Below are 26,419 nucleotides of genomic sequence, written 5' to 3'. Positions count from 1 at the left end.
CACTCAAGTATTGCACGGGGCTCAGCTGGTGAGAAGTTTTATTTTGAAATTTAAATGAACTTCAGCACCAGTGTGTCCTCTTGCATTTTTGTCATCTTCTTCTTTTCATGTTTGATTTTGACTCCAGTCTGAGGTGACACAGGGTTTGATGGGCTGGTATAAACATGGGTATGATAGCAAGAAGTGAAAGTTCATAGAGAGTCCAAACGCCCTCAATTTCCATTGAAATTGGTGATTCTCAGCATCTCACAAGAGTGGGTTCTATGTTTTTACACTACATGCCATAGAATATTATCCAGAATGTCAATTTAATCTTGGGGCAGCAATGAATGACAGCTTAGCTCAGAATTTGTATTTCACACAGCACTGAAGTCACACTTCAGTTTACTAGATAATGGAGAAATGCAAACATAAAAAAAATTCCAACTTTCTGACATAGATACAGGTTTGTAAAAAGGCTATAAGGAGGACTTTTCACTGTATTTTTGTTAAGACACAATCTGGTTTGTTTCATTTGTTCCACTCTTGTTTTTTTTGTTTGAATCCCATCTTATTAAAGTGGTGCAGAAATATGAACTGCAGCGGATATTTAACGACCTGATAATTGAGGTTACAGTGTTGGAATTAATAACCAGACTAAAAAATGTATATATAGTGCTTTATCAGGACCACAAATTGCCAAACGTAGTAGCATTTTCCTGTCCAGAACCCCTCTCAGATGGCAGTGTCATGCTGAGCTGATTTTCCTTGGCATATCAATTTCCATTTTGGAGAAAAGAAATTTGATCTTTGGGCCTTGGATCCATTGTACCACTGACAATTAATGATATTTTGAAAAAGGCTGTACATCTCAAAATCCACCAGAATATGTCTGGCCTGTAGCACAGCAGGAAAAGAAAATTCAACTATTGTAAAAATGTGCCTCCATTAGCCTCGATAACAGAAATGCAACAATATCTTGAACACTTCTAGTGTATGAAATAAACAATAAATGGTTCCTGAGCAGTGCTTGTCACAAGGAGAGTAAAGTGCTTGCAAGGAAAAACTAGTAAAACAGATTTTTCCGGGTCTTTCCCCATAAGCCCACCACTTACCAGTGCTCTGTGATTGTGACAGGAATGTGGTGCTTTTGTAAATGTTGCCTTTCAGATGAGATACGTGAGTCTTGATCAGCTGTATACAGGACCTGGCAGAGAAGTTAGAGGGAGAGTTATTAGCCAGGAAAACAGGACAAAATCCTTCTTGGGCAATTTCTCTGCATTTAGTAATACCTTCAGGAAATGAAGTTGCTGTTCTTCACTTTCCGTTCTAAAATAATAAGTTACCTTTACAAATTGTTGGTGTGGAGCCGGCTTGTGTTCTCCCAGGACAAGATTGCTTTCCAACAGGTCCCTTATATAAATACAGCCCTTAATTTAATGCCTTTTCCATTTGCCGTTGAGGCTGTCCCTGCCGTGGCAGCCAGGCTGCGTCAATCACAAGCGCTGTGCTCTGGATCGCCCAGCGATGTGCCTGCACGGAGCAGCGGGCTGCCTTGTCCCCCGCGTTTCCACGGTCCGTCTCAGGCCTGGGTTTTGGTAGGAAGGGACCGTGAAAAATCACGTGAGAAATAATGAGAGTGACACTGAAGGAAAGGGAATTGAGTGGGGACTGGGGAGCGGGAGGGGGTAAGGAAAAGCAGCGAAGCTGAAGCAATTGGGAGACGTGCGACGGAGGGGTTGTGCTAAAGGCTGAGCGAAATTGTGCTGTCTTCTCTGAACGGCCATTGATTTCCCTTCTGCCCACGGCGGCAATTTTGCAAGTACTGTTACTACTTTGTCCAACTGTAAAAAGCTCAGAATGAAACTCTTAAAAGCGAACCTTTACAATACAGTCTCTAAGACATTTGGGGAGCTTTTAAATTGAAAAGTGCTACATTAAAACTAGGTTATTAGCAGTAATTACATGTTACAATCTTGCAAACCTCTGGTTCCTTCATTCCCATCATCAAAGCTTTTTATATCACAAGGTTTTTCTTCATTTAATTGTAGCCTTATATTAGACTTGTCCTGCATTTTATCTACCTTCGGTTTCTGGAACAATAGCTTATCCTTTCAACTATGTAACTTTCGAGTCCCTTTGTAGCATGAGACAAAGATGAAGATGCTGAGTTGATTCACAATAATTATATTGTTCCGTTGTAAAGAATCGCAGAGCACTCTCCTTGAGTTCCTTAATAAAGACCTAGCTGTAATTAAGCATTAGTAAGACCTATTCAAACATTAGTCTACCTGGAAAGTTGGTATCCTCACAAAAATTCATATCTTTGTTCTCCACTTTGATCGTTGTTATATTAGATGCTTTCTATGCAAATTAACTAAATGTTCTTTTTGAAATATTGTCCTCCTTTAAGCTTTCCATGATTAGCTAGAACTTTGACTTTCCAGCCAAATTCAGTTTAGCCTTTTCTCTCTGCAGCATACTGCAATTCCGAACTGCCTATTCACTTATCCACTTTCACTGAGCTCTGAAATTTGGCCAATATTTAACATCTCCCCTTGGATATCTAATCATGGGCTTAACTGAGGAAAACCAAAACTCCTCGTCTTCTCTGTCAAATTCTCAAACTCTCTCACTCTCTGCTACTGCTGCCTCTATCCCTGTGTTGCCCTCGACACTACGTGGGGTTTATTTTTCTCCTTTCTCCAAACATTCAGGCCACATTTAAATGCAGCAGAAACTCCCTCTAAAGCATATTATTGTCGGTGCTTTGCACACTGTCATTCAGACCCTCCTCAGCTCCCATAGCAGCTAAGCCTACTGTAACACATTTGGTTCCTTTTGCCCATATTACTCCTTTCAAACTCTCAGAAGATGAGACAAAAGCCAGTGTGTTCCCCAGGCAGCAGCCCAGCTCTCCCACCTTGCTGGAAGTCTTCACAAGTTCACCCTTTCCCCTGCTGAACCTGAGATGTTACACCTCACGGCCGAGGCTTTGCACAGTTTCACCTTGTCCTGCTTTCTTGATTTTGTCTCAGAACACGTCGCCCTTCTGCCTTTCATTACCATGCTACCAGCTTTGAAGGTTCCCTTCTCTGCCTCGCTCGCAAAAGACTGTCATCTTCTTTGCACGTCGCTCCTGGTACATGCTGCACTCACCCTGCGGTGAGGCCATGATCCTGTTTAAAACCCTCCTCAAGACATCACTGCCTTCTGCAGCCTACATATGTAGCCTCCACGAAATTAGTCATCCGTTAATAGCCAAGACACACTGAAGCTGGTAGTCTTGGGATTTTCTTATATTATACTTACAGAGTCAGACTTAGTGACTTTTTGGAAGCACAGAACTGTGTTTTATGTAACCACAGCATCGTGATTATTCATCTTATCACTGTGCTCATCGTCCATCTGGTTCTTTATTCTTACCGCTTGTTTTGAATTCCATTTTAAACTCTTTGTGGCACAGACGATGGCTTCCCATGTATCCATAGTCTTTCCAGTTCCAGGGGACCTTGTTCCCGGTTGAAGTAAGCCTTTGGGTGCCATCACATCTCAAATTATATTAAAGAACAACAGTAACATTGATTATGTTCCAGAGTAACAACAGAAAGCAAAATTAATAGTAGCACACAGGACTGAAGTCTGAAGTGTGTTTCTGGACAAGCAGGAATAAAGCCAATCCCTAGTTTTCTTATTAATCCTCAATAAAAAGATTCCAGGATAAGTGACATCCCACAGCCGCATTCTTACTGGTGGTCAAAGCAGTACCTGGGACAGACGGACAGACACATGACTGTACAGTGGTCCTAAGGCTAAGCGTATTTTGGTAGTGCCTTTCCAAGTTCCAGTTATGACCATCTTTTCATATGTGTCAAGATACTTTAAATAATGTTAGGCTGCTGACTTTTAGGAGACCAAGCGATACTGAAGCTGTGCTATATCATGTTTAAAGGGTTAGCATTTTTATGTGTTCTTAAAAACCGAAATTGCTCAGAGGAGGTTCTGTGTAGAGCTGTTCACAAGAGTAGACAACTTTCATAGAGGAAAGAACCGCGCAGCCCGGTGTGGAGCTTGTTGTGAGCCAGTGGGCTGTCCTGTCCTGCGGCATGCACTGAGGGACCATGGCCTTAGGCAAAGAGCATCTGTCTCTTGCAGCTTTGTCTGCTGGATATTTCAGGGATTAGAATAGTACCCAAAAAGCACAAGTGGGATCTGAAGCTGTCATTTTGGCCTAAGCTGTAGCACAGCTGTAGGAGGCTGGAAGGGTAGCTTAGTCATGCCACCATAACCAGATGGACAGACACTTGGTGGTGCAGGAAAGCCCATGCTGCCACGGCAGTCAAATGCCAACGACTGCTATAAAGAGCAGCAGACAAAATCAAATGTGTCCCTGAACGTGAGATACCAGTCTGCTTTTCCTTCAGGAGGGGTAGCGATGTCTGATAGTTTTAGCTTCTGAAAACACAGGTACGTTGGTTGCTGCTAGAAGCTGGGGCAGAATTCACATGCATCTTCACATGTGGTCCTCTCAACTGAGAGCTTGTCTGTCCTTAAGTTGAAGTATTAGAGTTACACCTGAGAATGGTATTCAAATCATGCTTTTCAAGATGTTATAAAAGGAAACAAAAGGTTTCAGGTGGACTTTTGGCCAGTGGGACTCTCTTTGAACAGGCACCAAGATCAGGATTCAGAGACCACATGGTTAGCCAGGATAGGCCCGTTGCACGTGCCAAAGGCTGCGGGGAGGAGAAACGTGCTCTGAAATGTTGTGGTGCAGGAGTCAAAATACACCCTGGAGAGGCAGAAAAGTGGGGATGCTGGGAAGCTGCAGCATCACGTCTCTGCTCCTGGGACAGCGATATACGGCAGCTCTGAAACATCTTCGTAACAGACTGTATGCTCGTGCCACTGATTTAATTTCACAAGGTTTCCTGTTGTCTTCTGTGCCGTTCCCCAGGAAAGTGAGCTCTATTCCACGCGAGAGGATCATCGTCTGGGCCAACACAGCCTTTCTCCCCCTTCCTAGTCTAATTACCTTGTTAATTGTGATAGTAACATTTTGAATGGATGTCTCACTGAAATAACGGACAATTCACACCACTTACTCTTCCTGACATTAGTTTTAAAGCAATGATCTCTAACCACTTATTAATCCCTATTCATATAAATAATCCCAGAGGCATCAAAGCTCATGACTTTCTTTAGGTAAAAATATAAAAACCATCTGGGACTGCTCTGCAAAACTTTGTCTTTACTTTGTACTTTATTTTTAATAGGTAGCAGCTCTTGTTTTTGTGATGGCAACATAAAATGGTAGAAACAGGAGAAGCAGTTAACACTGAGAGATCTCAAGAGGATTTTTTACCACTTGGGCCAAATGACAGGCTGACTTCCCAACCTTGTTGAAGGCTTAGCGCTAATCAAGTTATATGGAAACATAACCACGCATTATCAAACACATCAATAAATATCAAACACAAGAATTTTGGCAAAGCTTCTGTACAATTTATTTATTTTAAATGGGTTTAATTTCTTTAGTTTTGCCTTTTTTACAGAGATCCTCTGGTCACTGAATGAACAGTTGTGCACAATTTCCCAGGCACGTTATGCCCTATTCTTAAGACTAATCCCTGTCCTTTTTCTTCCAATGACTTTGCATGTAAATGGTAAAGTAAACAGGGATTTCCAACCACCGCCTGTGTTTAAGCGAAGCACAATTTATAGGGAAAGGTCTCTTTTATTACAGAAACTGATGTAGTTGAAGAAAAATTAACTGGACAAGATATTGTGCCTGTAAGTCCTTTTTCAGGTGATTAGGGGTTAGAGGATTGGGGGAGCCCTGAAAGGAGAACTTGCCTAGCAAACAGCTTTGGAGAGGGTTTAGTGAGGGGAGAAGACTCTGGAGGTGTTACGGAAAGGAGCTGATGTTCGTTCTTCCCATCCACACAATGAGCTCCTAAACCTCCCTAATCTCTCTAGAGTGCAGATGCTGCTTTGGGAGCTTTATATTTTAACTACAGCCCAGTGACAATTTCTGCTAGTAGTTGCTCAACTTAGTAAGGTTTGACCTTTTCATGCAGATGAAAGTTGTAGCCAATGTAATTTTAAAATCCTAGGGCAATTTACTTTAGTGCTGCAGCATACACCAGAAAATAATATCCTAACTAACCAAATGTCAACAGAATGCAATTATTTAGGACAACTAAAATTATATCTTGAAGGCAGACCAGAGTATAATCTTAGTGGAGCCTTCTTTATGAAAAAAAATTGTCTGGTGAGTTTCTGTTCAGGAATGCATAATTTGTTCAACCGTGCCCCATCACTTGTTATCAAGTGAGATATTTAATAGATGTGATAACTGTAAAAAGACAGTAAAATTATTAGCCTATCATAACTTCCTAGGGACAGTATTTTTTTTTACAAGACTGTGCATACTGAGTGGAAATATATAACGGGAGGTAAGAAGCAACTATTTTATAGTATTACCTGTGAAATCCCCCTTACTTAACATTTGCTGACATTGCACTATCTCCCATAAATTTATTGCATGTATTTGTAATAAAAGCAAAATTTAAAGAAGAAAATAAATCACTGATGTCCATGTTAAGAAGTAGCTTTTTTTTTGGCATCATCAGAAAAAGCAGCAGCGATGCCAGTATCCCCTTTTATACAAATGTGTGGGCTAGAATTTGCCTTTAAATGCTGGCAACTGTGGTACCTCCGCTGGGATGCAGCGGGTTCATCCCTTTGGATGCAGTGAGTGAAGAGAAGCACGAAGCCCACCTGGGCCACCTCCTCCCTCCGTACCAACGTGGACAGAGACGCCTGTTCCCACGCACAAGCCTTGCCCAGAATTTCACACCCTCCTCTGCTGAGGGCTCTTCATATGCCCTTTCTTCCAAGAAGGTTCCTACAGTTCTCAACACACAGCTGGTCAGGGAGGATCGTGCTGTCTATTGCTGGTTGTTATATGATAGAAGCAGTAAGAGGCCCCAGCTAAAACCAGGGTCTATTGTGCAAAAATAGCAAACGTGCTTGCCTTCTCTAGCGTGAGGCTCTCACAGCCTAACTAGCAAAATAGGACACATTTACATTTCCCCAAAGAAATCCTTTTGCTCCTCGTGTCAGAGGCTATTTCATCTCAGCTGTGGAAGGATTACAGGCTCAGCTGGGGAGAGAGGTACAAAAACCTCTCTCACAAGTCCAAACTCTTTGAAGAGCTCCCTGTCCTTGCTGCATTGCAGGACTGGTGGGCAGCCTCGAGCGGAGCGCAGGAGCTGCCCACAGGCCTCCTGCGTGTTTCCCGGGGGGTGTACCAAAGGAAACTCCATGTTTTACTCCTGTACGGGTGTGGATATAATTCAGATAGGAAGATTTCTCTCCAGAGATACCTTTGTTCCAACATCGACTATTTAGCCGCACGCCGTCAATCCTGCTGCTGGTGCCTCAGCAAAACTGCAGCTGACCAAGGAAGAAAGATGATGCTTTCTCTTCTCTATCCCTGGTGGACAATACCAAATTACCCTGCCCGGCATTTGCCTCTGCTACATTTTCTTGTAGCTGAAAGGTTCAGATTAACCCTGCAAAATGCATGGAGTTACTCTGAGAGGAATAAACAGTCTTGGTCGAGACTTTTTGCTTACCCCACACACTCCCCTTAGAGAAAGTAGCAGAAGCTGATGAAGAGACACGTGTGGGTTTGGATCTTTTTGCATGATCCATGTATAACGGGAAGAAAAAGGGTAAAGAACAAGCCTGTGGAAGCTTCCAGGGTTGCTAAACCGTGCAGTGGCCGAGGCAGCACAGGGCTGCCGAGCTGCTGGATGCACCCTGCCCAAATCCGTGTCGGGGGGCCGGGCCATGGGGGAGGCATGTGGTCCTATTCCTCCTGCATCCCAGCCATGACAGTGGGTAAATGTCTCAGCCGTGTGCCTCCCAATTTATTTTTTATTACGTCTTTGGGACCGAGAATGTTTCTGACCCTGCGTTTGCACAGTGCCTCTCTTTCTCTGGGGCTCGCTGTCCTTTTAGCTGTCCCTAGAGATATTGTACTTTTAATACATACCATAAGGAGACAGAAATAGGGTTTTTTCACATAGTAGGAGGAAAAAAATGGCAGACATTAAATACTAAAAGTAAAGCAGAAGGCTGCTCGTCATTCTTTCTATGTATTTCATTTTAGACTAGGATTTGTAATTTATAATAAAGCAGTAAAGTTTTATGAATTCTGGTATTTTTGTTTTACTTCCTACTCAAACTTTTGAAATAAGGTTAGTAAAAAGAAAAACAAAGAAGACAATAATCTACAGAAGTGCTAGAAATGGAAGCACAGGGGAGCAGTTTGAAGCTGTACATCCAGCTGTGCAAAAATGTTGTGGTTTCTGCTACTGCCTCAAATTGGTCCTGGTTGTAGGGCTCAATTCACAGACCAGACCTGGATGCCAGTTCTGGTTTTCTAACCAATTTAAGTTTAACTCTCTGTTTCCTCTGCTCTTTTCATCTTTCCACTAACGTTAGTCAGCCTTGCTGTCTCCTATGGTCGTCCTCGCCTACCCATCTAGGACCACCTGTCCTGCTGCCCAAAACCATTCTTTCAGTGCTTTCAGGTCTTCCAAATTGCTTTGGAAAACCCCTAAAATGGCTAGGAATGTAATTCAGAAGATTTCATATATAATAAAGATAATGATTAAAGGATTAATTGTTTGCATGTTTTGCTTCTAGACATTGAAAATCCACATGCTGCCAAACAACTGTCTTTTAGCAGCAGCTCTTGTCCTTCCCATCTCCTCCACCCTTTTATCTCATAATCACCATCACTCACTGGGTCATGCCAAATATGTATTTGAGCTCCTCTTGGCCAGATCTCTGTCCTTACATGTTTGTTTCAGGTGTGTAGCACATACCTGATAGCTTGAAAAATAAAGCAGGTGAATCATATTAATCTATTAAGACATGACTTTTAGAGAACTGAGGGTGGAAATTTCCCAAAAGCTCTGTGCATTTTTATGGGTGACTCCCAACCATAAATCTCATAGACATCTCACTCTGGGTCTGGATCAGGACTGAGGGGGTAGCCCACAGGAAAACTGCACTAAGGACAGGAGACCTATGGCTCAGGTGCTAGGATGAAGCCCCTCCCTTGTTAGGGAATTAATTTCAAAATAAGCAACTCTTGAAAACTACTTTTGAGACAGCCAAGGGCAGGCAATTTCGATCAGGTAGTGACCCAGCAAGGCAGGGTGCCTCCAGCCAAGATTTTCATTGCTCTAAGTCATCCCCAGGTATAATCACAGAGCTTTGGCAAATCTGGGGTAGGATCTATTCTGGCAGAAACAAAGCATCGACCTTGTAAAAGAAGTCTTGTCTATACAGTGAGTATGAAGATGGATCCTTGCTGAATACAGGAGCAAAGAAAAGGATGATGTGCTGGATGGCAGCAGTGGAGGTACTTATGCTGATAAAGCAGCTAAAAAATGCTTAAAGTCTTGCCAGCAAAAAGGTGAAGAGAGTTTAATTAACAGACCCAAACCCTTTAAGTGACCCAGACCCAAACACAGGGCTTTGTTTATTTGTAACAAGGATGTTTAACATTACCCTCATGGTGAAGTCACATTTTATATTTACTGTGCAGATGTAAGTGATGACACAGATCTCAAGGCAGCGGTGATGTGATATTCAGTGGTGCATGTTTGACAATCAAAAAGAGGAAAGCGCTCTAGCTTCTGAACGTACTTTGTTGCCATACCGGAGAATGTTTTGGTGTTTCCCTCACCCATTTTGGCCATTAGGCCAAACGCCTCAGTGGTACGTCCAAGGAAGCTGCAGGAATGGAAGATCAGCTACAGCATCAACGTTTTGGTCCAAAACCTAATCTTTACTCTATTTCTCTGTAACATTTATGTGCCAAATGCAGCAGTCTGATGTTCACTCATCTCTGCTAACCACGCTCAAACACTTTCAGATTTAAAAAATTACTTGTTTTTAATTTCTGTCAATCTTTGGATAAGCTCTGATAGGTCCGAAGTGATTTCAAATTACAAAGAAGATTCGAACTTTGCAAGTATTCTGAAATACACTGTAATAAATCCTTCCATTTCCTCTCCCAACACCCTAAGCCCCCAGGGCCTGTGCGATAACCACTCCTTTCTCCAGCCTGCTTCATCCTTCAATGAAGCAGATTAATTTAATAACCTTAACATAGGGAATTTTGTATCTCTCTAATCCCCACAAGTTGGAGCCCTCAATACATATACCCTAGACACTGGCAAATTGAAAGTTCATTCAGAACCAGAGCGATGGAAAGACCAAGGGAAATCGTGACACCCGTCAGTTCCCGTGGCAGCTCTGCTGCCGTCTGGGCTCAGCGGGGCTGACAGGGGGTCGGATCCGAAGGCATCACGCTCTGAGATGGACCGAAACGTGCAGGGGAGCTGAAGACACTGAGGGAGCGTGAAAGCTTCCTTTGGACATCATACTGTAAGGGGAAAATAACTGAATTAGTCTGAGGCTTGGCTGATGTTGACATTTGCAGTGAGAGGAGGCAACTTGTAAGCTTCTGCAACCTTCCGTCCTTGCTGACATAAAGTAATATAGTTTGTTCCTTGCAATATCTTATTCACTTAACATTTCAGATACACTGTCTGAAGTACCTTGGGATCAGATACACTCCCTACATAAGCCTAAGCTACTAATATAGAAGGATACTATTTATTTCTTTGTGATGCCCTTTCCTCCACTCTCACTTTAACGTGAGTTTTGGTAAAAACCCACCAGATTGACAGCTTTATAGACTGCAGCTCTTATCCGCATAACAAGTATATTACAAATAGCAGGACGCCAGCCGTCCTCCTTGCTGCACTATCCAAGCAAGTGCTTACCAGGGAGGAGCTGCCTCACCGGAGAAAAGTTCACTCACTGCAGTGCTCCTTCAGTTTAGAATTGCTTTGTAAAGGGTGTTAACTGGTTTTCTAAAGTAAGCAGTGAGTTCCCTTGAGACTGGAGTTAGAGCATAAAAACGCTGAAGAAGGGACCACCAGCACAGTATTAATTTCATCTGACTTTAAAGATCTTCAACATAGAGATGAGCTACTTGTCCAGAAGTCCTGCATAGTCCAGGGAAAGAAAAAGGACGATTTAGAAAGATTTGTCTCAGGTACATTGGATCTCTTGTGCCTTGTTTGTATGCAGATACCTACATTGCAAGCACCTGCATTTGGATTGATGAATCCCATCCTCAATGACATTTAGATGGCCAGAAATTTTTTTAGGTTTTTGCTGGTCTAGGTCAAATTCAAAGTTATGATTTCAAAGGGGAAAAAAAAAGATGTATGCTGTGATTAAACTGTGTTTTTGAAAGATGCTGTTAGTCCACTTGAAGTACTAAACTGCCACTTCAGAATGGATAATAATAATAATAATAAAAAGCAAAAGGAATATATTTTGCAGATAGAGTGCCCTGTTTTCAGAGTCTTAAACTGCCCCAAAATAGTTGGTATTAGTATTATTTATTATATTAATTTTACCTGCAGAGTGCCAGAAACATTCATGCAACTTCACAGGGGAATAAAGGTGACAGGCCACGGCTTAAGAGCTTAAAATACTAATGAGACTAAACAGAGGAAGTGATCACAACAAATGAATGGATAAAGTGCGGCATGGAAGAATAATTCACAGCAGCATAACAGCAGGAGAGAAGCACTTTGGGGTGGCTATCCTTCTTTAATTCCTCTTTGGCTCCTCTAGTTACTATTTTGTATGTCTGAAAGGGGTGATAGAAAAAAGTCAAAGGGCTTGCCCAAGAAGAAAAAGTGCCAGAATTGGGACTATAAACTACAGTAGTTCACCAGACCTACCTCAAGCCACTGTACCGAATTACTCTCTGAAGAGTTCACAGCAGTGGAACAAGTAAAAGTCTGAAAACAGTCAGGTAAACAGTTCTTTGTTCCTCTCCTTATTGGAAGAGGTTAAAGCAACTGAAATAAAATTTCACTCAAACATTCCCATCCTGATGGACAAATTTCAGTCCAATGTAATTGGAAATGGCAGTTGAAAAACCTTGATAAAAGGGGTTTAGATGAGAATGCTAACAAAGAGCAGTAAAAACTGGCAAGGCTAATCCAAGATTGTTTTTCCTGCTGTCTCCACAGTAATTTTCTAACCCAAATATTGAATTTCTTATAATATTTGTTAGGTATCTCCTGAGGGATGCTGTGAAAACTGCCATTCAGCTGCTGTAAAGGAATCCTTATTGTCTGAATCGAGGAGACACATTCAGCTCATGAACACAAACTGAGCTGCTTCTATAACTTCCAAGATTTTTTGGACAATGTTTTTCTCATATTATTGCAAATTATGGACCCAATTCACCTTAGGCTACAATAAACTATGGGTTTAGTATGTTCTGGGAGAAGATGATTGATTAGGTGCCTGACAGAACACACGCTGAATTATCTAACCCTTTCCAGTTAATTAAGATGTCTTCTGGGATGACCTGTCAATAGCAGCCCTCACACAGCATGACAACCCTCTCCCCAGGTCCTGAAGTTCATCATCATTTTTGACCCTTCTACACAGATACCCCTCAAAATGACCCAAGATCATCGTTAAGGAAATACACATATGACCTTCAACCAGGGGTGACAGCATAGAGTTATGTGGATGGCTTCAAGCAAAAGACGCACAAGAGACTGTGTGATAAGCCAGAGTATTTTTCTATAATGTTATTAGCAAGAAAGCCGCAGCAAGTGGCAAAGAGGTTAATAGCCATGTATGAACCGGGCATGTGCAAACTGGGGATATCCAATGAAGGAAACCCTGCGCCTTAAACAGGTGGTGCAACTACCAAAATTGTTACAGGTAGGTCTATAACTTAAGGCTCTTCTTGTTTTTTATCTAGGGCAATTTCTCTTTTATTAATGGCACTGAAGGAAGGACCCTGTGACACGTTATTTTGCTGTTTAGAGTGATGTTTCTGAGTGCCACCAAATGTTGCAGCAGAACCTGTGTTTATCTGACAGAGTGTTCAGGAGGAAAAAGTACTCTGTGCATGTGAGAAATTATGTTTTGGGGTGTCTAAATAAGGGCACAGCACAGTGAAGGGGGGGGGTGATGTAGTGTGAAAATAGGTCACAGGAGAAATGGAACTGACGTGAATAAGGTATAGAGCATGTGTACACACTATGCTTCCATATACCACATAGAAAACTGATTATTTCTTTGAAGTAGCAGAAATAATCACATCTACATCTTTTAAGGAGTGAGTGAACTGGAATAATACATTGCTCTATAGCATGAAGTCTTACAGCATATTACAGAGAGATTGTGAATAACGTTGTACCATCTGGAATTCTATTTCTCCAAACCTTATATGTTAAAATAAAACTAATCAGCGAAATCTGAAATCAAAGCAGTCCACATTGCACTGAATTTCCTGTTGCTAGGCATCACTTGTTCATACTGTGAGGCGAGGTGTTGTTTTGTTTCTAGCATCAAAAAAGGTGGTAAGATTTTCCCACCTTGTAAGCATTTAAGCAGGCAGTAGAACAGATAGACAGGTGCCAAAAAGAAGACTGGCTAGATCCATCATCCCAGGCGAATACAATAACCAAATCCAGGGAAACATGCTGTTCCTCATGATCATGTTCACACTTTTATGCTACCAGTTTTGTTCTCAGACTGGCAGGCTGGCTCCTATCTACTTAACCTTGGTTTGAGCCCAGTACCTTGGATTTCACTGTAGCATGTACTGCAGGAAATCATTGAGTTCCAACCTGAAAGTGCCAAGAAATGGAGAAGCCACCCTTTCCCTGAAAGCTTTTCCCAAATTATTCACCCAGACTGCTTTCAAACTGAATGTGACTGGCTCTAGCTTCCAGCTACCAATCCATTCTGCCTTCTCTTTCTCATCAGTAAAGGGTCTTTCAGTACCTCATCTTTTCTCTCAGATAATTACACTATAATCAAGACTCCTCTTGAGTGTCTGTTGGATAAACTAAATTCATTGAGCTCTGTATGAATATCACTGAAAGGCTTTTCCTGTAGCTGCAAAATATTTCTGATATCATCTCCAGCATTTCAGCATCCTTGAAAAATCGTGGATATTGAAAGTAGAATTCAAATTATCTAAATTCAGTTGTCTAAAACACAGGTGTCTAGTCTAACATAATAGTTGTGGCTCTCTCTCCAGCCAATGAAGAGAGACAGACAGTGCCAGGAGGCAATTTATCCCACCCCTCTCAGGCACTTTGGATAGGCTGGATGCCCCGTGAAGATGTCTAACTGAATGCACAGGATGTCTGAACAGCTAGTTTAGACTATATGCCTGTCTTTTAAATGGTGAATGCTAGTCAAGATGTGTAGCACCACAGAACTGTACAAATTCACATATCAATCAGAGAAGAAGATATCACCTCCCACTCATTCCTTACTTCTACTAGTAATACACCCCTCAACAGAAGTAGATTTTCCACTTGGAATTTATATTCAATTGCTCCTCTGCTATGAGTGCTAAATCCATGTTTAGAGGCACATTTACAGCATACGTTCACACATTCCGTAAATAGGCCTATGCACTCCCAGCTTCTGGATGTGTATTTTTTTTTTTTGTATTCAGTTGTTACAAAAATGCGTGCTGTGTGAAGATCAGCTTATCAGACACATCCGTTACGAGTCCCTTGCCACCATGTCCTTCTCATTGTCATATACGTTTAGCAACACTTCATGCTGGTGTGGGCCCTAGAAATGCACTATACACTAGGACCTGGGGTGCTGGCAATAAAATTCACAGTGACGTCCCTGCTTTGGAGAGATTACAAAGTAAAACAGCACATCTGTTCATCACTCATTGCAAATGTTGTAACATCCCATATTGCTTTAGTTCTGAGGAGAAAGAAGGAAAGAAACACACCTCACCAAGTGAGTCTGAAGCCTGTGTTACAGCGGCGCAGTACTTCAAAAGGGACCATTATTGCAAACCTGTACGAGAGGATTTGATGGAGAAGGGGATGCAGCGGTCTCAGATCACTTTGAATGATGACCGCAGTAGGATGGCTTTTCTTAATCCAAAATTTTGTACAGCAAGATTGCAGCTGTTACAGTCTTGTCCAGACAAAACAGCTGCTGAGATAACTCCAGCTTCTTTCACATAATCCCAGCAGTTTAAACAGAAAATACTAGAAGCTGCTGCTGTTAAAAAATACACTCTGTGTACAAATAAGCTGGCTGCAGAACTGTGGCTCCCTTTAAATGATGTGGAGGAGTAATGTTAATCTGACTGCAGCTCTTCACAGACAATGCTGAAAAAGCTCCTGCATTACCACACCAAACTGAAGCTCATTTTGATGGAAGAAATGTAACAAAAATGTGCAGAAATGCCACTTCTTAAATCAGCATACTCAGATATCTTTGTTGGACATCACCACGCTCAGCGGTGACTTTGTCAAAGCTCAAAAGAACACTGCTGAAGCATTTTACGTGTTTTCAAAAGCAGTTTCCTCCTCACTGGAAGGATTAATACTATTCAGATCAAACCATCTCTGCTGGAGTAACAGAAAGGTCAATACGTATCTGATTTTTATTTACCAGACAGAGGACAGTTTTGTAGTATAACTTCATGATGGTAGCTCCTTTTACCGTGTTACAGAATCACTTTTAAGAAAACAGCTTGTGTTTTGAAATCAAATTTGCCACTGGGGGAGTGTTTTGCTGTTGATTGAAAAGCTACTGCTGTAGAATTGAACTGAAACTGAATTTAACTGAAAAGAATTCAGTTGCTGTGTCTATTTTAATGGGGTCAGAAATACTATTGTTTACATAAACTGCCAAATTGAGAACACAAATACCTAGATGTCTGAGCTACAAAGGTTTAATCCGCAGTTTAATATTGGGTTCAATTTTAGGACTTGGGAATATAACAGACACTGCACTTCATGAAAATGTCTAATAGGATAGGCGTGAAGTCACTCTGGAAATAGCTGACATTATTTCAGGTCCTAGTACCATGAGCACTACTGTTACTGCTGCCTCGTTTCCCTGCTTGCACCCCTGTGGCAGAGATGGCTGAAAGAGGACTTGAGCAGTCCTAACCCATTCCCGTGCAAATTCTCCATTTTAAGTCACATGGCAGATCAATCTAGTTTGGGATAATCTAGCTGATTTTATTTTAAAGTGAATTAGGCTGGGAAACAGCAGTCTCTTTGTAGAAATGATATGATTTCTTACAGATTCTACATGGCTCAATGTGCCCTGGGAAGTGTATAATGGCCAAGGAAGCAATTACAGTTTTTGTTGTGATATGTATGTAAAATCACTGCTTTCAGCTGAATCCTTGAGTGCCATAAGTGGAAAAAAAACCCTATTTATTACCATTTAACCCACCCAGTGATTCTGCATCTATGTCTGTGCAGGACACCAATTGCTCTAGCTTGATGTTGGCCTTCATCGCTATGTCAGTGCTAGTAAATAATATGGACAAAGGGCTCTTATCTAAAAAATGCTCTTTCCCCCCAAAGAAGGGTGACCTTGCCCAGTGTGGCGGGTTGACCCTGGCTGGGCACCAGGTGCCCACCAAATCCGCTCTATCAATCCCCCTCCTCATCTAGACAGGGGAGAGAAAATATAACGAAAGGCCCGTGGGTCAAGATAAGGACAGGGAGAGATCACTCACCAGTTACCGTCACGGGCAAAACAGGCTCAACTTGGGGAAAATTAACTTAATATTTTGCCAATCAAATCAGAGTAGGGTAATGAGAAAATAAAACATAAATCTTAAAACACTTTCCCGCCACCCCTCCCTTCTTCCTGGGTTTAACTTCAGTCCCGACTTTCTCTACCTCCTCCCCAACGGGGAATGGGGGTTGGGGTCAGTTCATCACACCTTGTCTCTGCCGCTCCTTCCTCCTCAGGGGGAGGACTCCTCGCTCTTCCCCTGCTCCAGCCTGGGGTCCCTCCCACGGTAGACAGTCCTCCACGAGCTTCTCCAACGTGGGTCCTTCCCACGGGCTGCAGTTCTTCACGAACTGCTCCAGCGTGGGTCCCTTCCCCGGGCTGCAGTCCTTCAGGCACATACTGCTCCAGCGTGGGTCCCCCGCGGGGTCACAAGTCCTGCCAGAAAGCCTGCTCCAGTGTGGGCTCTTCTCTCCATGGGGCCACAGGTCCTGCCAGGAGCCTGCTCCAGCGTGGGGTTCCCATGGGGTCACAGCCTCCTTCGGGCATCCCCCTGCTCTGGCATGGGCTTCTCTGTCCCCGGGCTGCAGGTGGAGATCTGCTCCCCCGTGGACCTCCCTGGGCTGCAGGGGGACAGCCTGCCTCACCACGGTCTTCATCACCACGGGCTGCAGGGGAATCTCTGCTCCGGCGCCTGGAGCATCTCCTGCCCTCCTTCTGCACTGACCTGGGGGTCTGCAGGGCTGGGGCTCTCACACCTCTCTCTGGCTGCAGTTGCCATTGTGCAGGTTTTTTTCCCCCTTCTTAAATCTGTTCTCCCAGAAGCACTACCATCATCGCTGATGGGCTTGGACTTGGCCAGTGGCGAGTCCATCTTGGACCCGGCTGGCATCGGCTCTGTCAGACATGGGGGAAGCTTCCAGCAGCTTCTCACAGAAGCCACCCCTGTAGCCCCCCCGCTACCAAAACCTTGCCACGCAAACCCAATACACCCAGGGTGCTCACTGGGAAGCTGCCTGGGAATGTGCTGTTTGACATGGGCCCAAGCTGTTCCACGAATAACAGAACAACAGGGACAGTCCCCTGGAGGGTGCTCAGGTCCCTTGTGCCTGGCAGTGTAGGTGTAGCCCAGAGGACCTGAGAAGCAAAATTTTTCCCTGCTTGAGCAAAACTGGATGAAAGACCAGATACATAACCTGTGTTTGTAACATGGCTTGACACCTGCTCCCTGAGCAAATCTGGGTTCTAATTCGACTTCCATTAGCATCTGTTCAGACTGAGAGAGGCCAAGTCTTTCATTAAGCCAGTTATTAATGTTCACGATGTTGAAGTTCTTAGTTGTTTGTAAGTACTGTCTTAGCCTGTTCGCAACTGACAGCAATGTACAGCACAAGTTATATATTGAAACTTTATAGTTAGAGAGACTTTCAGGTTATGTAAATGGAGCTTTGGGGATGCTGAATAATGTTATCAGCCAATATCCTATCCTTCTTGTTCTGTACTCTAGCTGTGGAGCACGAGAGTTATATTTAATATTGATAAAGTGTATTAAAAAGGCTGGGTTTAGTGGCTTCAGCATGTGTTTCTTAAAAATTAAATTATGTTTCTATTTGAAAGAAACAACAGAAAAACAGCAGTGACAAAGAAAATATCCCTAGGGAAGTATCTGCTTGAAATTCCAGATGGAACTGAGAAAGGCAAAATGCAGCTGTCCCAGACAAAGGGCTGTGATATGAAGAGATATTCTCATCCTTGCAGTTATTTCCAGACTTCACATTTTTCAGGTATTCTCTGTTCCCCTATACAGTTTTTTTTCTCCTAGAAAGCCCAGGCATGGAGCAGAGCAGCTATCGTACCAACGCGTAACAAAGACGGTGCTCGTCCCAAGAGTCTGAGGATGGGATCTAAAATACATGTAACTATTTATTTAGGCAGAATGTAAGGAGACAAACAACAGGTGCCTATTTTTCCTTGCACACACTTCCTTAGGGACCAAAGCTCACCAAGGCACACCTCTGACCGTTATTACATGCTGTTACAAACAGGTTGATAGGTATCAGCTATAGACACTCCAGCACTTCTTGCTAGACATCCATGCCAAGATCGGGTTTTTTCCTGCTGTTAGCCAGCTAATATATACTCTTTTTTTTCCCTCCAATTTTTTTTTTTTACTCAATTAGTTTTTTCCCTCATGAAAAGCTAAGGATGATTTTTTTTTCATGCTAAATCTGTGCATTCTCTTGTCAGGTGGATCAACAACAAAAAAGGTTATGCATGTACAATAATTGCTTTATGCAGGTGAGTCATGCCCTGATTTGCTTCTGAATCTAGATTTTACTTCAAATATTTTGCTCAGGTTCCTTTGTGCTTTTTTTCTGCTACCTGCTGTAAGAGTTAAACACTCAAATTTCCTGTGATTTAAGCTCTGAACAGACGGGTTAGAATAAAGGAAAGCATTGAGAGAGACCAAATGAGCCAGTTTTCTGTCACTCTTTCCAGGCTGATTACAAGTCTCATACTGTGCTATGCCCCCTTGGAGTATTTTACAAAAGATTTAAAATCTGTTGAAAAGGTAAATGAAATTCATCAAAAAAAAAAAAAGAAAGATTTTTCTGACAGTCTTTGTTCTACCCAGATAAGGGACTGCTTCTGTATCATTTACAGTCTTCGTGCACAGCAAAGCTTGTTGACATTCCGAATGGCTTTAAGACAGTGTCACTGTACTTGGGAGACATCCTAGCCCACACCACGCTTTTGTCATGTTGGAATCGCCCTCCCCTCCAAATGGTTGTTGCCGCTTCGTGAAAAAAAATTCGTTTTTTCAGCCTTTCCCACAAAGCCTGTATATTATTCTCTGAAAAGTCTCATTAAAAAATAGGAATTTAACCATCTTTCACTTGCCTGAGTTTAAGACTGGGAAATAACAGGAGTGACATAAACTGTGTTAATATTATTTTAATCACTGGGTTCTTTTAATCTGCAGCACATCAGAGGTAGAATAGCTTTTCCTGAAGAACAAAGCATTCAAATACATATTTTGTATTTTCCCCCACTGTGTTAATGAAACTGGGCAGGTTTCAAGGAAATCAAATTAGTCTCCTCTTTAAATATTCATTAATTTAAACAGGAGGACTGGAAAATTGGTCACTAGCTATTCAGTAAATAGCGCTCTCAAATTGGCTATGTCCTTATGATTGCTATGATTTTTTTAATAACATTGATTTCTTTATGCAGTGAAATAACATATTGATACAAGCACATTCAGGGCCATTAGTACGGTTATTGTTCAGCTGTTTTCTGTAGGGCTCCTGCTTAAAAAATGATACCTTGATGTGACCTTGTACATAATTTTTGAAGGTATTAAGTAATATTCTCGGACTGTCAAACTAGTGGCAAACCTCAGGGAGACCACAGCCAGAAACGCCGTAAAACTCAAAACAAAAAAGATGTAAGCACTTTGGGAAAAGGTACCCTAAATCCTATTTTCGATGAAACAGACTCTTGAATGTGTAAGTGATTCTTGAATATGCACCTTATGCTGTTATTTAGTTGCTTATTAAAATGCTACTTATATTGCAGATACCTGTGTTACAGACCTGCCATATTTCTGTCCCAGATTTCCTAGACAGAAGTTTATGAACGTGCCCACGGCGTCTGTGGTGGGCAGGGTGTACCCAGCCTGCCACACGTCTACTGCTGGAATGAGGAGTATTTGCAGAGTAAGTCTGAGGTCTCCTCCAAGCGGTGGGCTCGCTGAGGAAGCACTGACCATCTGTCCAACACACGAGCAGTACATCTGACGCCTCACCATTCAAGTGCGTCCACCAAAGAGCTGAGCTGTGGATGCATAAGGGATGTTTATTAGGAATTTGGGGAGGATTGGAGAGGCTCCTGCCCTTGACTGACTGCTGGAGATGTGGAAATCCAGGACTAGCATCTGAAGTCTTCTTTTTCCACCCATACTAAATTTTCTGGTTGGAAAAAGTACATCACGTGGAGAACCTTGGTAACATCACTTTTACGTACTGTAGGTAAAGCCCAGGGAGCATCTGAGCTGAGAATGCAGGAATCATTGATATTCACCCCCACATCACATAGCGCCTGGTCAGAGAAGATGCCGAGCGCTACCAGGAATCCCATCCTCGAGGTACAATTAGTCTGTGCAATTTATCACTTAGCCAGTTCTTCATTTGTTGGTTGCTGGCTGCTTTCGCGCAATGATGAATGAAACTGCCCAGTATGTTAAAGGGAAATTCCAGAAGACAAATGAGACACACAGCTATAGGTCACAAAAATAATCCTACTTCCTAATCTTTACAGGAATACTTTACTAGTAAAAAGAAAGGAAACAGGAATATAAACATTCCATTATTACAAATTTTTCTTTGTAAAAGCCAAAAATACCAATTTTTCTCAGATATTCTGAATAATAAAGTTATTCCCAACCCGTGGCAGTAAAACAGGACTACATTTTTTTCTTTTGATTCTAGAAATGCTATTTCAATGAAATCTGCGCTATAGAAAATGGTTGGTTCAGGACAGACAAAAAAGGTGCAGCCGGAACTCCTGAAATATAATTTTTGGAGAAAATACATGAGTTGGGCCAGGGAGGCAGGGTACCTAACACATTGCTTGGGGTTTATGTCCTTGACTCACTCTTCTATCGTTCTCAGCAGGGGATGGAAATTCTGCCTGGGCTCCAGAGGAGGAGGTTGGTGATCAGCGACCTGAACCCTGGGACACAGCCCTGTTGCACACGTGTGTGCACTTCACAGCAGCTGGGAAAGACTTCAGTGTCTGCGTAACCCCCCTGCCAACCATCAGCAGAAGCCAAACGTCATCATAAGCAAAAAGGTCCTGGTTCAAGTCTTACTATTTTTTTTTCAAAGTTAATAAACAAATAATGATTTTTTAATAATATACCAACAGAAAAATATTTTATCAAAAGGAAAAGAGAATACGGGGATGTACTGGGTGTACTGGCCAGGTGCTGGCAGGGGGGCTGCAGGGTGGTCTCTGTGAGCAGCAGCCGGGGCTGCCCCGTGCGGGACTCCAGCCAACCCACCTCAGGGCACGGCTGAGCCCCTCAGTCAAGATGATGGCACCTGGGGGAAAGTGTGTCTAAGAGAGGGCAAAAATGCCAGAGAGCAGAGAGGAGTCGGGAAAAACAGTGAGAAACACCCCTGCATGCTCCAAGGTCAGAGAAGAAGGAGGGGCAGAAGGCATTCCAGGCACTGGAGCAGAGATTTCCCCTCAGCCCATGGAGAGGACCATGCTGGAGCAGGTTCTCCTGAAGGACTGCAGCCCATGGACAATCCACACGGGAGCAGGGGAGCAGCGAGAGGAGGAAGGAGCAGCAGAGATGAGGTGTTATGGACTGACCACAACCCCTGCGGCACTCAGGGCAGGGGAGACAGAGGAGTTGGGGATGGAGGAGGGAAACTGAGGCTGGGAAAAGGGGGAGGTTTTGTCTTTGTTCCTCAGCATCCAACTCTATTTCAGTTGGCAATAAATTAAATTAGTCTTCCCCAAGTCCAGTCTGTTTTGCCCCTGATGGTAATTGGTGAGCTATTTCCCTGTCCTTATCTCAACCCATGAGCTTTTTCATCTTATTTTCTCTGCTTGTCCTGTTGAGGAGGGGGAGTGAGACAGTGGCTAACTGGGTATCTAGCAGCCAGCCAAGGTCAACCCACCAGAGAGGAACGTGGAGAAAATACTGCATCTTCACCCAGCTAGATATTTACCCCAGGGGAAAAAAAAAAAAAAAAAAACCAAACCCCACTTCCTTCCACCTAACTCTACTAATCCTTTGCCTCACTTTCCCTACATGCTTGTTTATGTTTATAGAGGCAGTGGATCTATGAATATTCATTTCCTCCCTCTCTAACGTTATCTGTGCTTACTGTTGGTGAAGACACTTAGCCTGGCAATGCTTTAAGTTTTGACCATCTGCCTCAGCTGGGGAGCACTATGGCGAAGCAATGGAGAACCTGAAGGCAAAAGAAATCTTCCCAGGTATCTGTGGAAACAGGCAAACCAGGGGGACAATTCATTGCCACAAGCAAAAGGCAGTTATCCAGGGCTGGAACTCAGGTAAATGTGGCAGGTTATGGCATTTTTATTCATTTTGCTTCAGTGGGTCAAAACACTTAACAAAAACTGTTTTCTTGGCACTAGGGGTTTTCCATGTGCTAGGCTGTCCACATGGCTGTAGACAATAGGCCAGTCCTTTAGGAGTCTGTGACGATTTAGGATTTTTTTTACTGCTTTTTTGTCATATCCAGCACAAGCATAGACTAGGTGGTTTCTTTCCTCTTTGGAACTGTCCAAGGAGAGCTTGAAGCATTCACAGACTCCTATGGTGTTTCTCATTCAGTTTGTCTTTTTTAGGTTAACAGTCTGAGTCTGTTCAATATTTCTTTACAGATCATGTTTTATAGCCATCTCAGCATTCCTGTTGCTCCACATCATCCTCAAAGCTGAGGTACAAAACCTTGGATCGAGACCTCCAGGTTACACATTATTCAGCATTATTAAGGCTGAATTACCATAGCTCCACAAATCTATTCATACAACCTGTCACTAAGTTACCTGTGCTCAGAGTTTTCCTTCATGCTCCTATTGAGGAAGATCTGCTTACATTCATTTGTCCTCGTATCACAGAATCATGGAATAATTCCATTTGGAAGGGACCTCGGGGCTGTTCAGCCTCTGCAAAGAGCCTGTCAATCTCTTGCTCATTCTCCCTGACGGTGTGCAGCTGCTCACCTCCTCCGCAACTCCTTCGCCTGCCAACAGCTCCTCACCCAGGGCACGTATCCCGTCACAAGGACACGGACACTGTCCCCTGCCTGCGACTGGGATGGTGGCATCCTCCCCCAGAACTCCGTCTGGGTTGAGGTCTTCGATACGCTGAGGCCCACGCTCCCTCCCAGGTAGTAGACCATGTCCCATGGTGCCTCACCACCGTCTTGGGTTTATGTATACAAAACCTTTCTGGTTTTAGGTAAATATACTCATCATTTTTGTATTTTGGTTCTTCCAGTTGTCTGAAGAAGGCTTTATCTACTTCCTCCCAACCAGGTGGTCTGTAGCAGACCCCCGTCACAATGTCACCCATGCTGATCTACCCTCTAACCCTCACCCATAAGCTCTCAGCTGGCTCATCACCCCTCCAGAGGCAGAGCCAGCTGCATCGCCCCTGCTATCTCACATGAAGGCAACTCCCAGTTGTGCTGATTTCCCAGCAAAGGTATGAGATCTTCCCCCATCGTGCTGTCATGTAGGCTCACCCTTATTTGGGTTCATACCCTTAGGATGGGCCACTTTCTGCCTTATGTTGATTACAAAGTCTCTTGTCCACATCACCCCACACCCTTTGTTTGCCAACCACTCCCTCACTTGATTATAGATCATCATCTCTCTCCCCCATCACTTCTAGTTTAAAACCTCCTTACCAGGTCGGCCAGCGTGTTGGCGAAGACATTTTTACCCCACGTGGTCACGGGGATCCCATCTCTTCCAAGAAGTTCTCGATCATCAGAAAGGCTTCCAAGGTCTTGAAGACAAATCTTTGTTGTTGACACCAGCCGTGCAATCCCTTGTTGACCTGTAAATCCATCCACTTTGCCTCAAGACATTCCCAAGGGAATGAGGAGACACCGCTTTGGTCTCCCACCTCCGGCCATCCCACCAGGTGGGACGGGCAGTGCTGTGAGGGTCCGTGTCCTCGCAACGTGGCTCAGGCTTGGCTCCCCAGCTGGGCTGGCCTCATCTCTGCCCCACACCAGAGGAAGAGCCAGGCCCTGTATGAAAGGAGAAGAGCTGGTTGAGGTGTTTTGGTTTTTTTTAGCCTCTTCTTTAGTTTTTCATGACTTTTTTTTAATATAAAGGGTTTTTCTTTTCCCCACTAACATTTTGTTTTGAATGGTTGGCAAGCTTTGCTGGTACTTGCCTAAAGGAAAAAGATACACCAGTGGGGAGGGGGAGTGCTTCAACAGTAAGCTCAAGTGCCATCAAGCCCAACATGGCTTTTTTTGTCTTGAACAAATGTAGGTGAGAGGCTGCTGCCTTCAAGGCCTGACTGAAATCAGACAAGAAAACCAACAAACTGTGAAGACTGTGACCTTTCTCTGTGACAGAATTGAAAGGACAGTTGAAGAAAAAACTCACAACATAGTTCAAAGTTCTGAAAAGAAGAAAACAAACTGGAAAAGTGTGGAGGAGAAAGTTCTGGACTCACAGCACTTAAGTACAGGCTCAATTTTGGATGTGTCAGTATCCCACTGATCTCAGAAGGTCTGTTTAGCGAACTGAAACACATGCAGTCAAGTGCTTGGCTTAGCTCATGTACTTCTCAAAACACCAGGAGGTATTTCAAGCAAACAAAAATTTCATCAGTGGCTTGCTTACAGCTCAGACGAAGGTTTTTAAAAGGTGATGATTTTGAAAACCTGGAGGCAGAAGGCCCTGGGCTGGCTGGGAAGAGTGAGGTTTTGTTTTGTGAATGAGTTATCATAGTGTCTCCTGATTTAGACATAAGCAGTTGAAGAGGTGACCTGATTTTTACATTGAAAAAATGTTATCGATGTGACTAATTGGAGACTGGAGGCAGGGGAGAGCTTAGAGGCACAGTAATTGTTCTTGTCTGATCAGAAGGATCAAAAGAGAATCCCTCAGAGAGCTAAATTAAAAAATGAGATTCCTGTGGCATGTTGATCATAAGATTGATTTTTTTTCTGGACATGCCTGGACAAGGAGAAAAGAGCTGAATATGATTAAACACAATTTTGCTGTCAGAGAGCTGAGGAATTTGTTCTCTTCACTACACGCCTTGTTCTATATAATGGTCACATTTCCATTTGTCTGCTCAACAGTTACCCTTTAAAAAAACCGATAGAGCTATTCTTTCAGGAACAGAGAACATACTATCTGGCTGTGAAATATCTGTGTTTATAGGCATTTCAGTGTAAGGGATCTGAGTGAATGATTGCTAACAATGATTTTTAAATTGAAGAATTTTGTTTCAAGACCGCATTGACCCTCTGCCTTACGGCTGAGGACACATAAAGGCCACTCACATAAACCCCTGTGGCATCACGGCGTGCATGCAGTAAGCCCAGAGTACTGAGGCCAAGGAGTAGGAGACCTTTGGAAAGCCCAGCCCAGCTACGACCAGCCTCCCAGTTCATCCTGCGAAGCCTGGCACCAGTCAGGACTTGGCCCTGGGGATGTCCAAGCTACTGTGGCAGATGACGTTGTGGGTGAGCACGTCTGACTAGGAAAAAAAGAGAAGATGCTGCTGTCCACTTTATGTTCACTCCTGTCCGCACATGCTGGCATTTCCAGAATAGGACTTATTTTCCCCCTGAATACTTCAAATCTTAATGCCACCAAATGCATACAGAGTGAATGAATTTACAGCTTTGTGATAGCGCACTGTACAAAATGCCCTTGGGAAACTCATCATAAGGGAATTTCTTTAGTATTATACAGCCTCATGCAGGAAAAGCCTCAAGGGGGGCAGATCCTGGTACACACACATGGGGCATTCAGAGCAGGACGTGTCCCATGCCCAGCAAGCACAGCAGGGATTTGTTTCTTTAGGTTGTGCTTCAAGGTCTCCTATTTTTTTCAGCTAAACCGAGGTCTCACCAGGCAGGGACACAAAAACTGGTAAAATGGATTAAGTCAAGGACGGGCTGAAAAATTCCCAGTCCTTTCTCTTGAAGTAGGAGAGCAATAGTGCTTGATATGTCCCTCTTGTTTCTCTAGTTGA

The 26,419-nt window shown here is 43.2% G+C and overlaps 1 protein-coding gene across 1 annotated transcript in view; it reads right to left on the bottom strand.

Moving 5' to 3' along the window:
- The window catches only part of B3GAT2 (beta-1,3-glucuronyltransferase 2), a 126,441-nt gene extending 102,853 nt beyond the window's left edge, over nt 1-23,588 (bottom strand). Inside the window, exon 1 of the mRNA XM_010565827.1 lies at nt 23,448-23,588. Coding sequence (XP_010564129.1) covers nt 23,448-23,588 — 141 coding nt within the window. The remainder of the gene's footprint in view (nt 1-23,447) is intronic.
- Nucleotides 23,589-26,419: the final 2,831 nt, after the last annotated feature.

Source organism: Haliaeetus leucocephalus, unplaced genomic scaffold (assembly GCF_000737465.1).
Source record: "Haliaeetus leucocephalus isolate CR32 unplaced genomic scaffold, Haliaeetus_leucocephalus-4.0 Scaffold195, whole genome shotgun sequence".
Taxonomy (NCBI): Eukaryota; Metazoa; Chordata; class Aves; order Accipitriformes; family Accipitridae; genus Haliaeetus; species Haliaeetus leucocephalus.
Note: the sequence above shows the minus strand (reverse complement) of the source record. Positions and strands in the feature narration are given on the sequence as shown.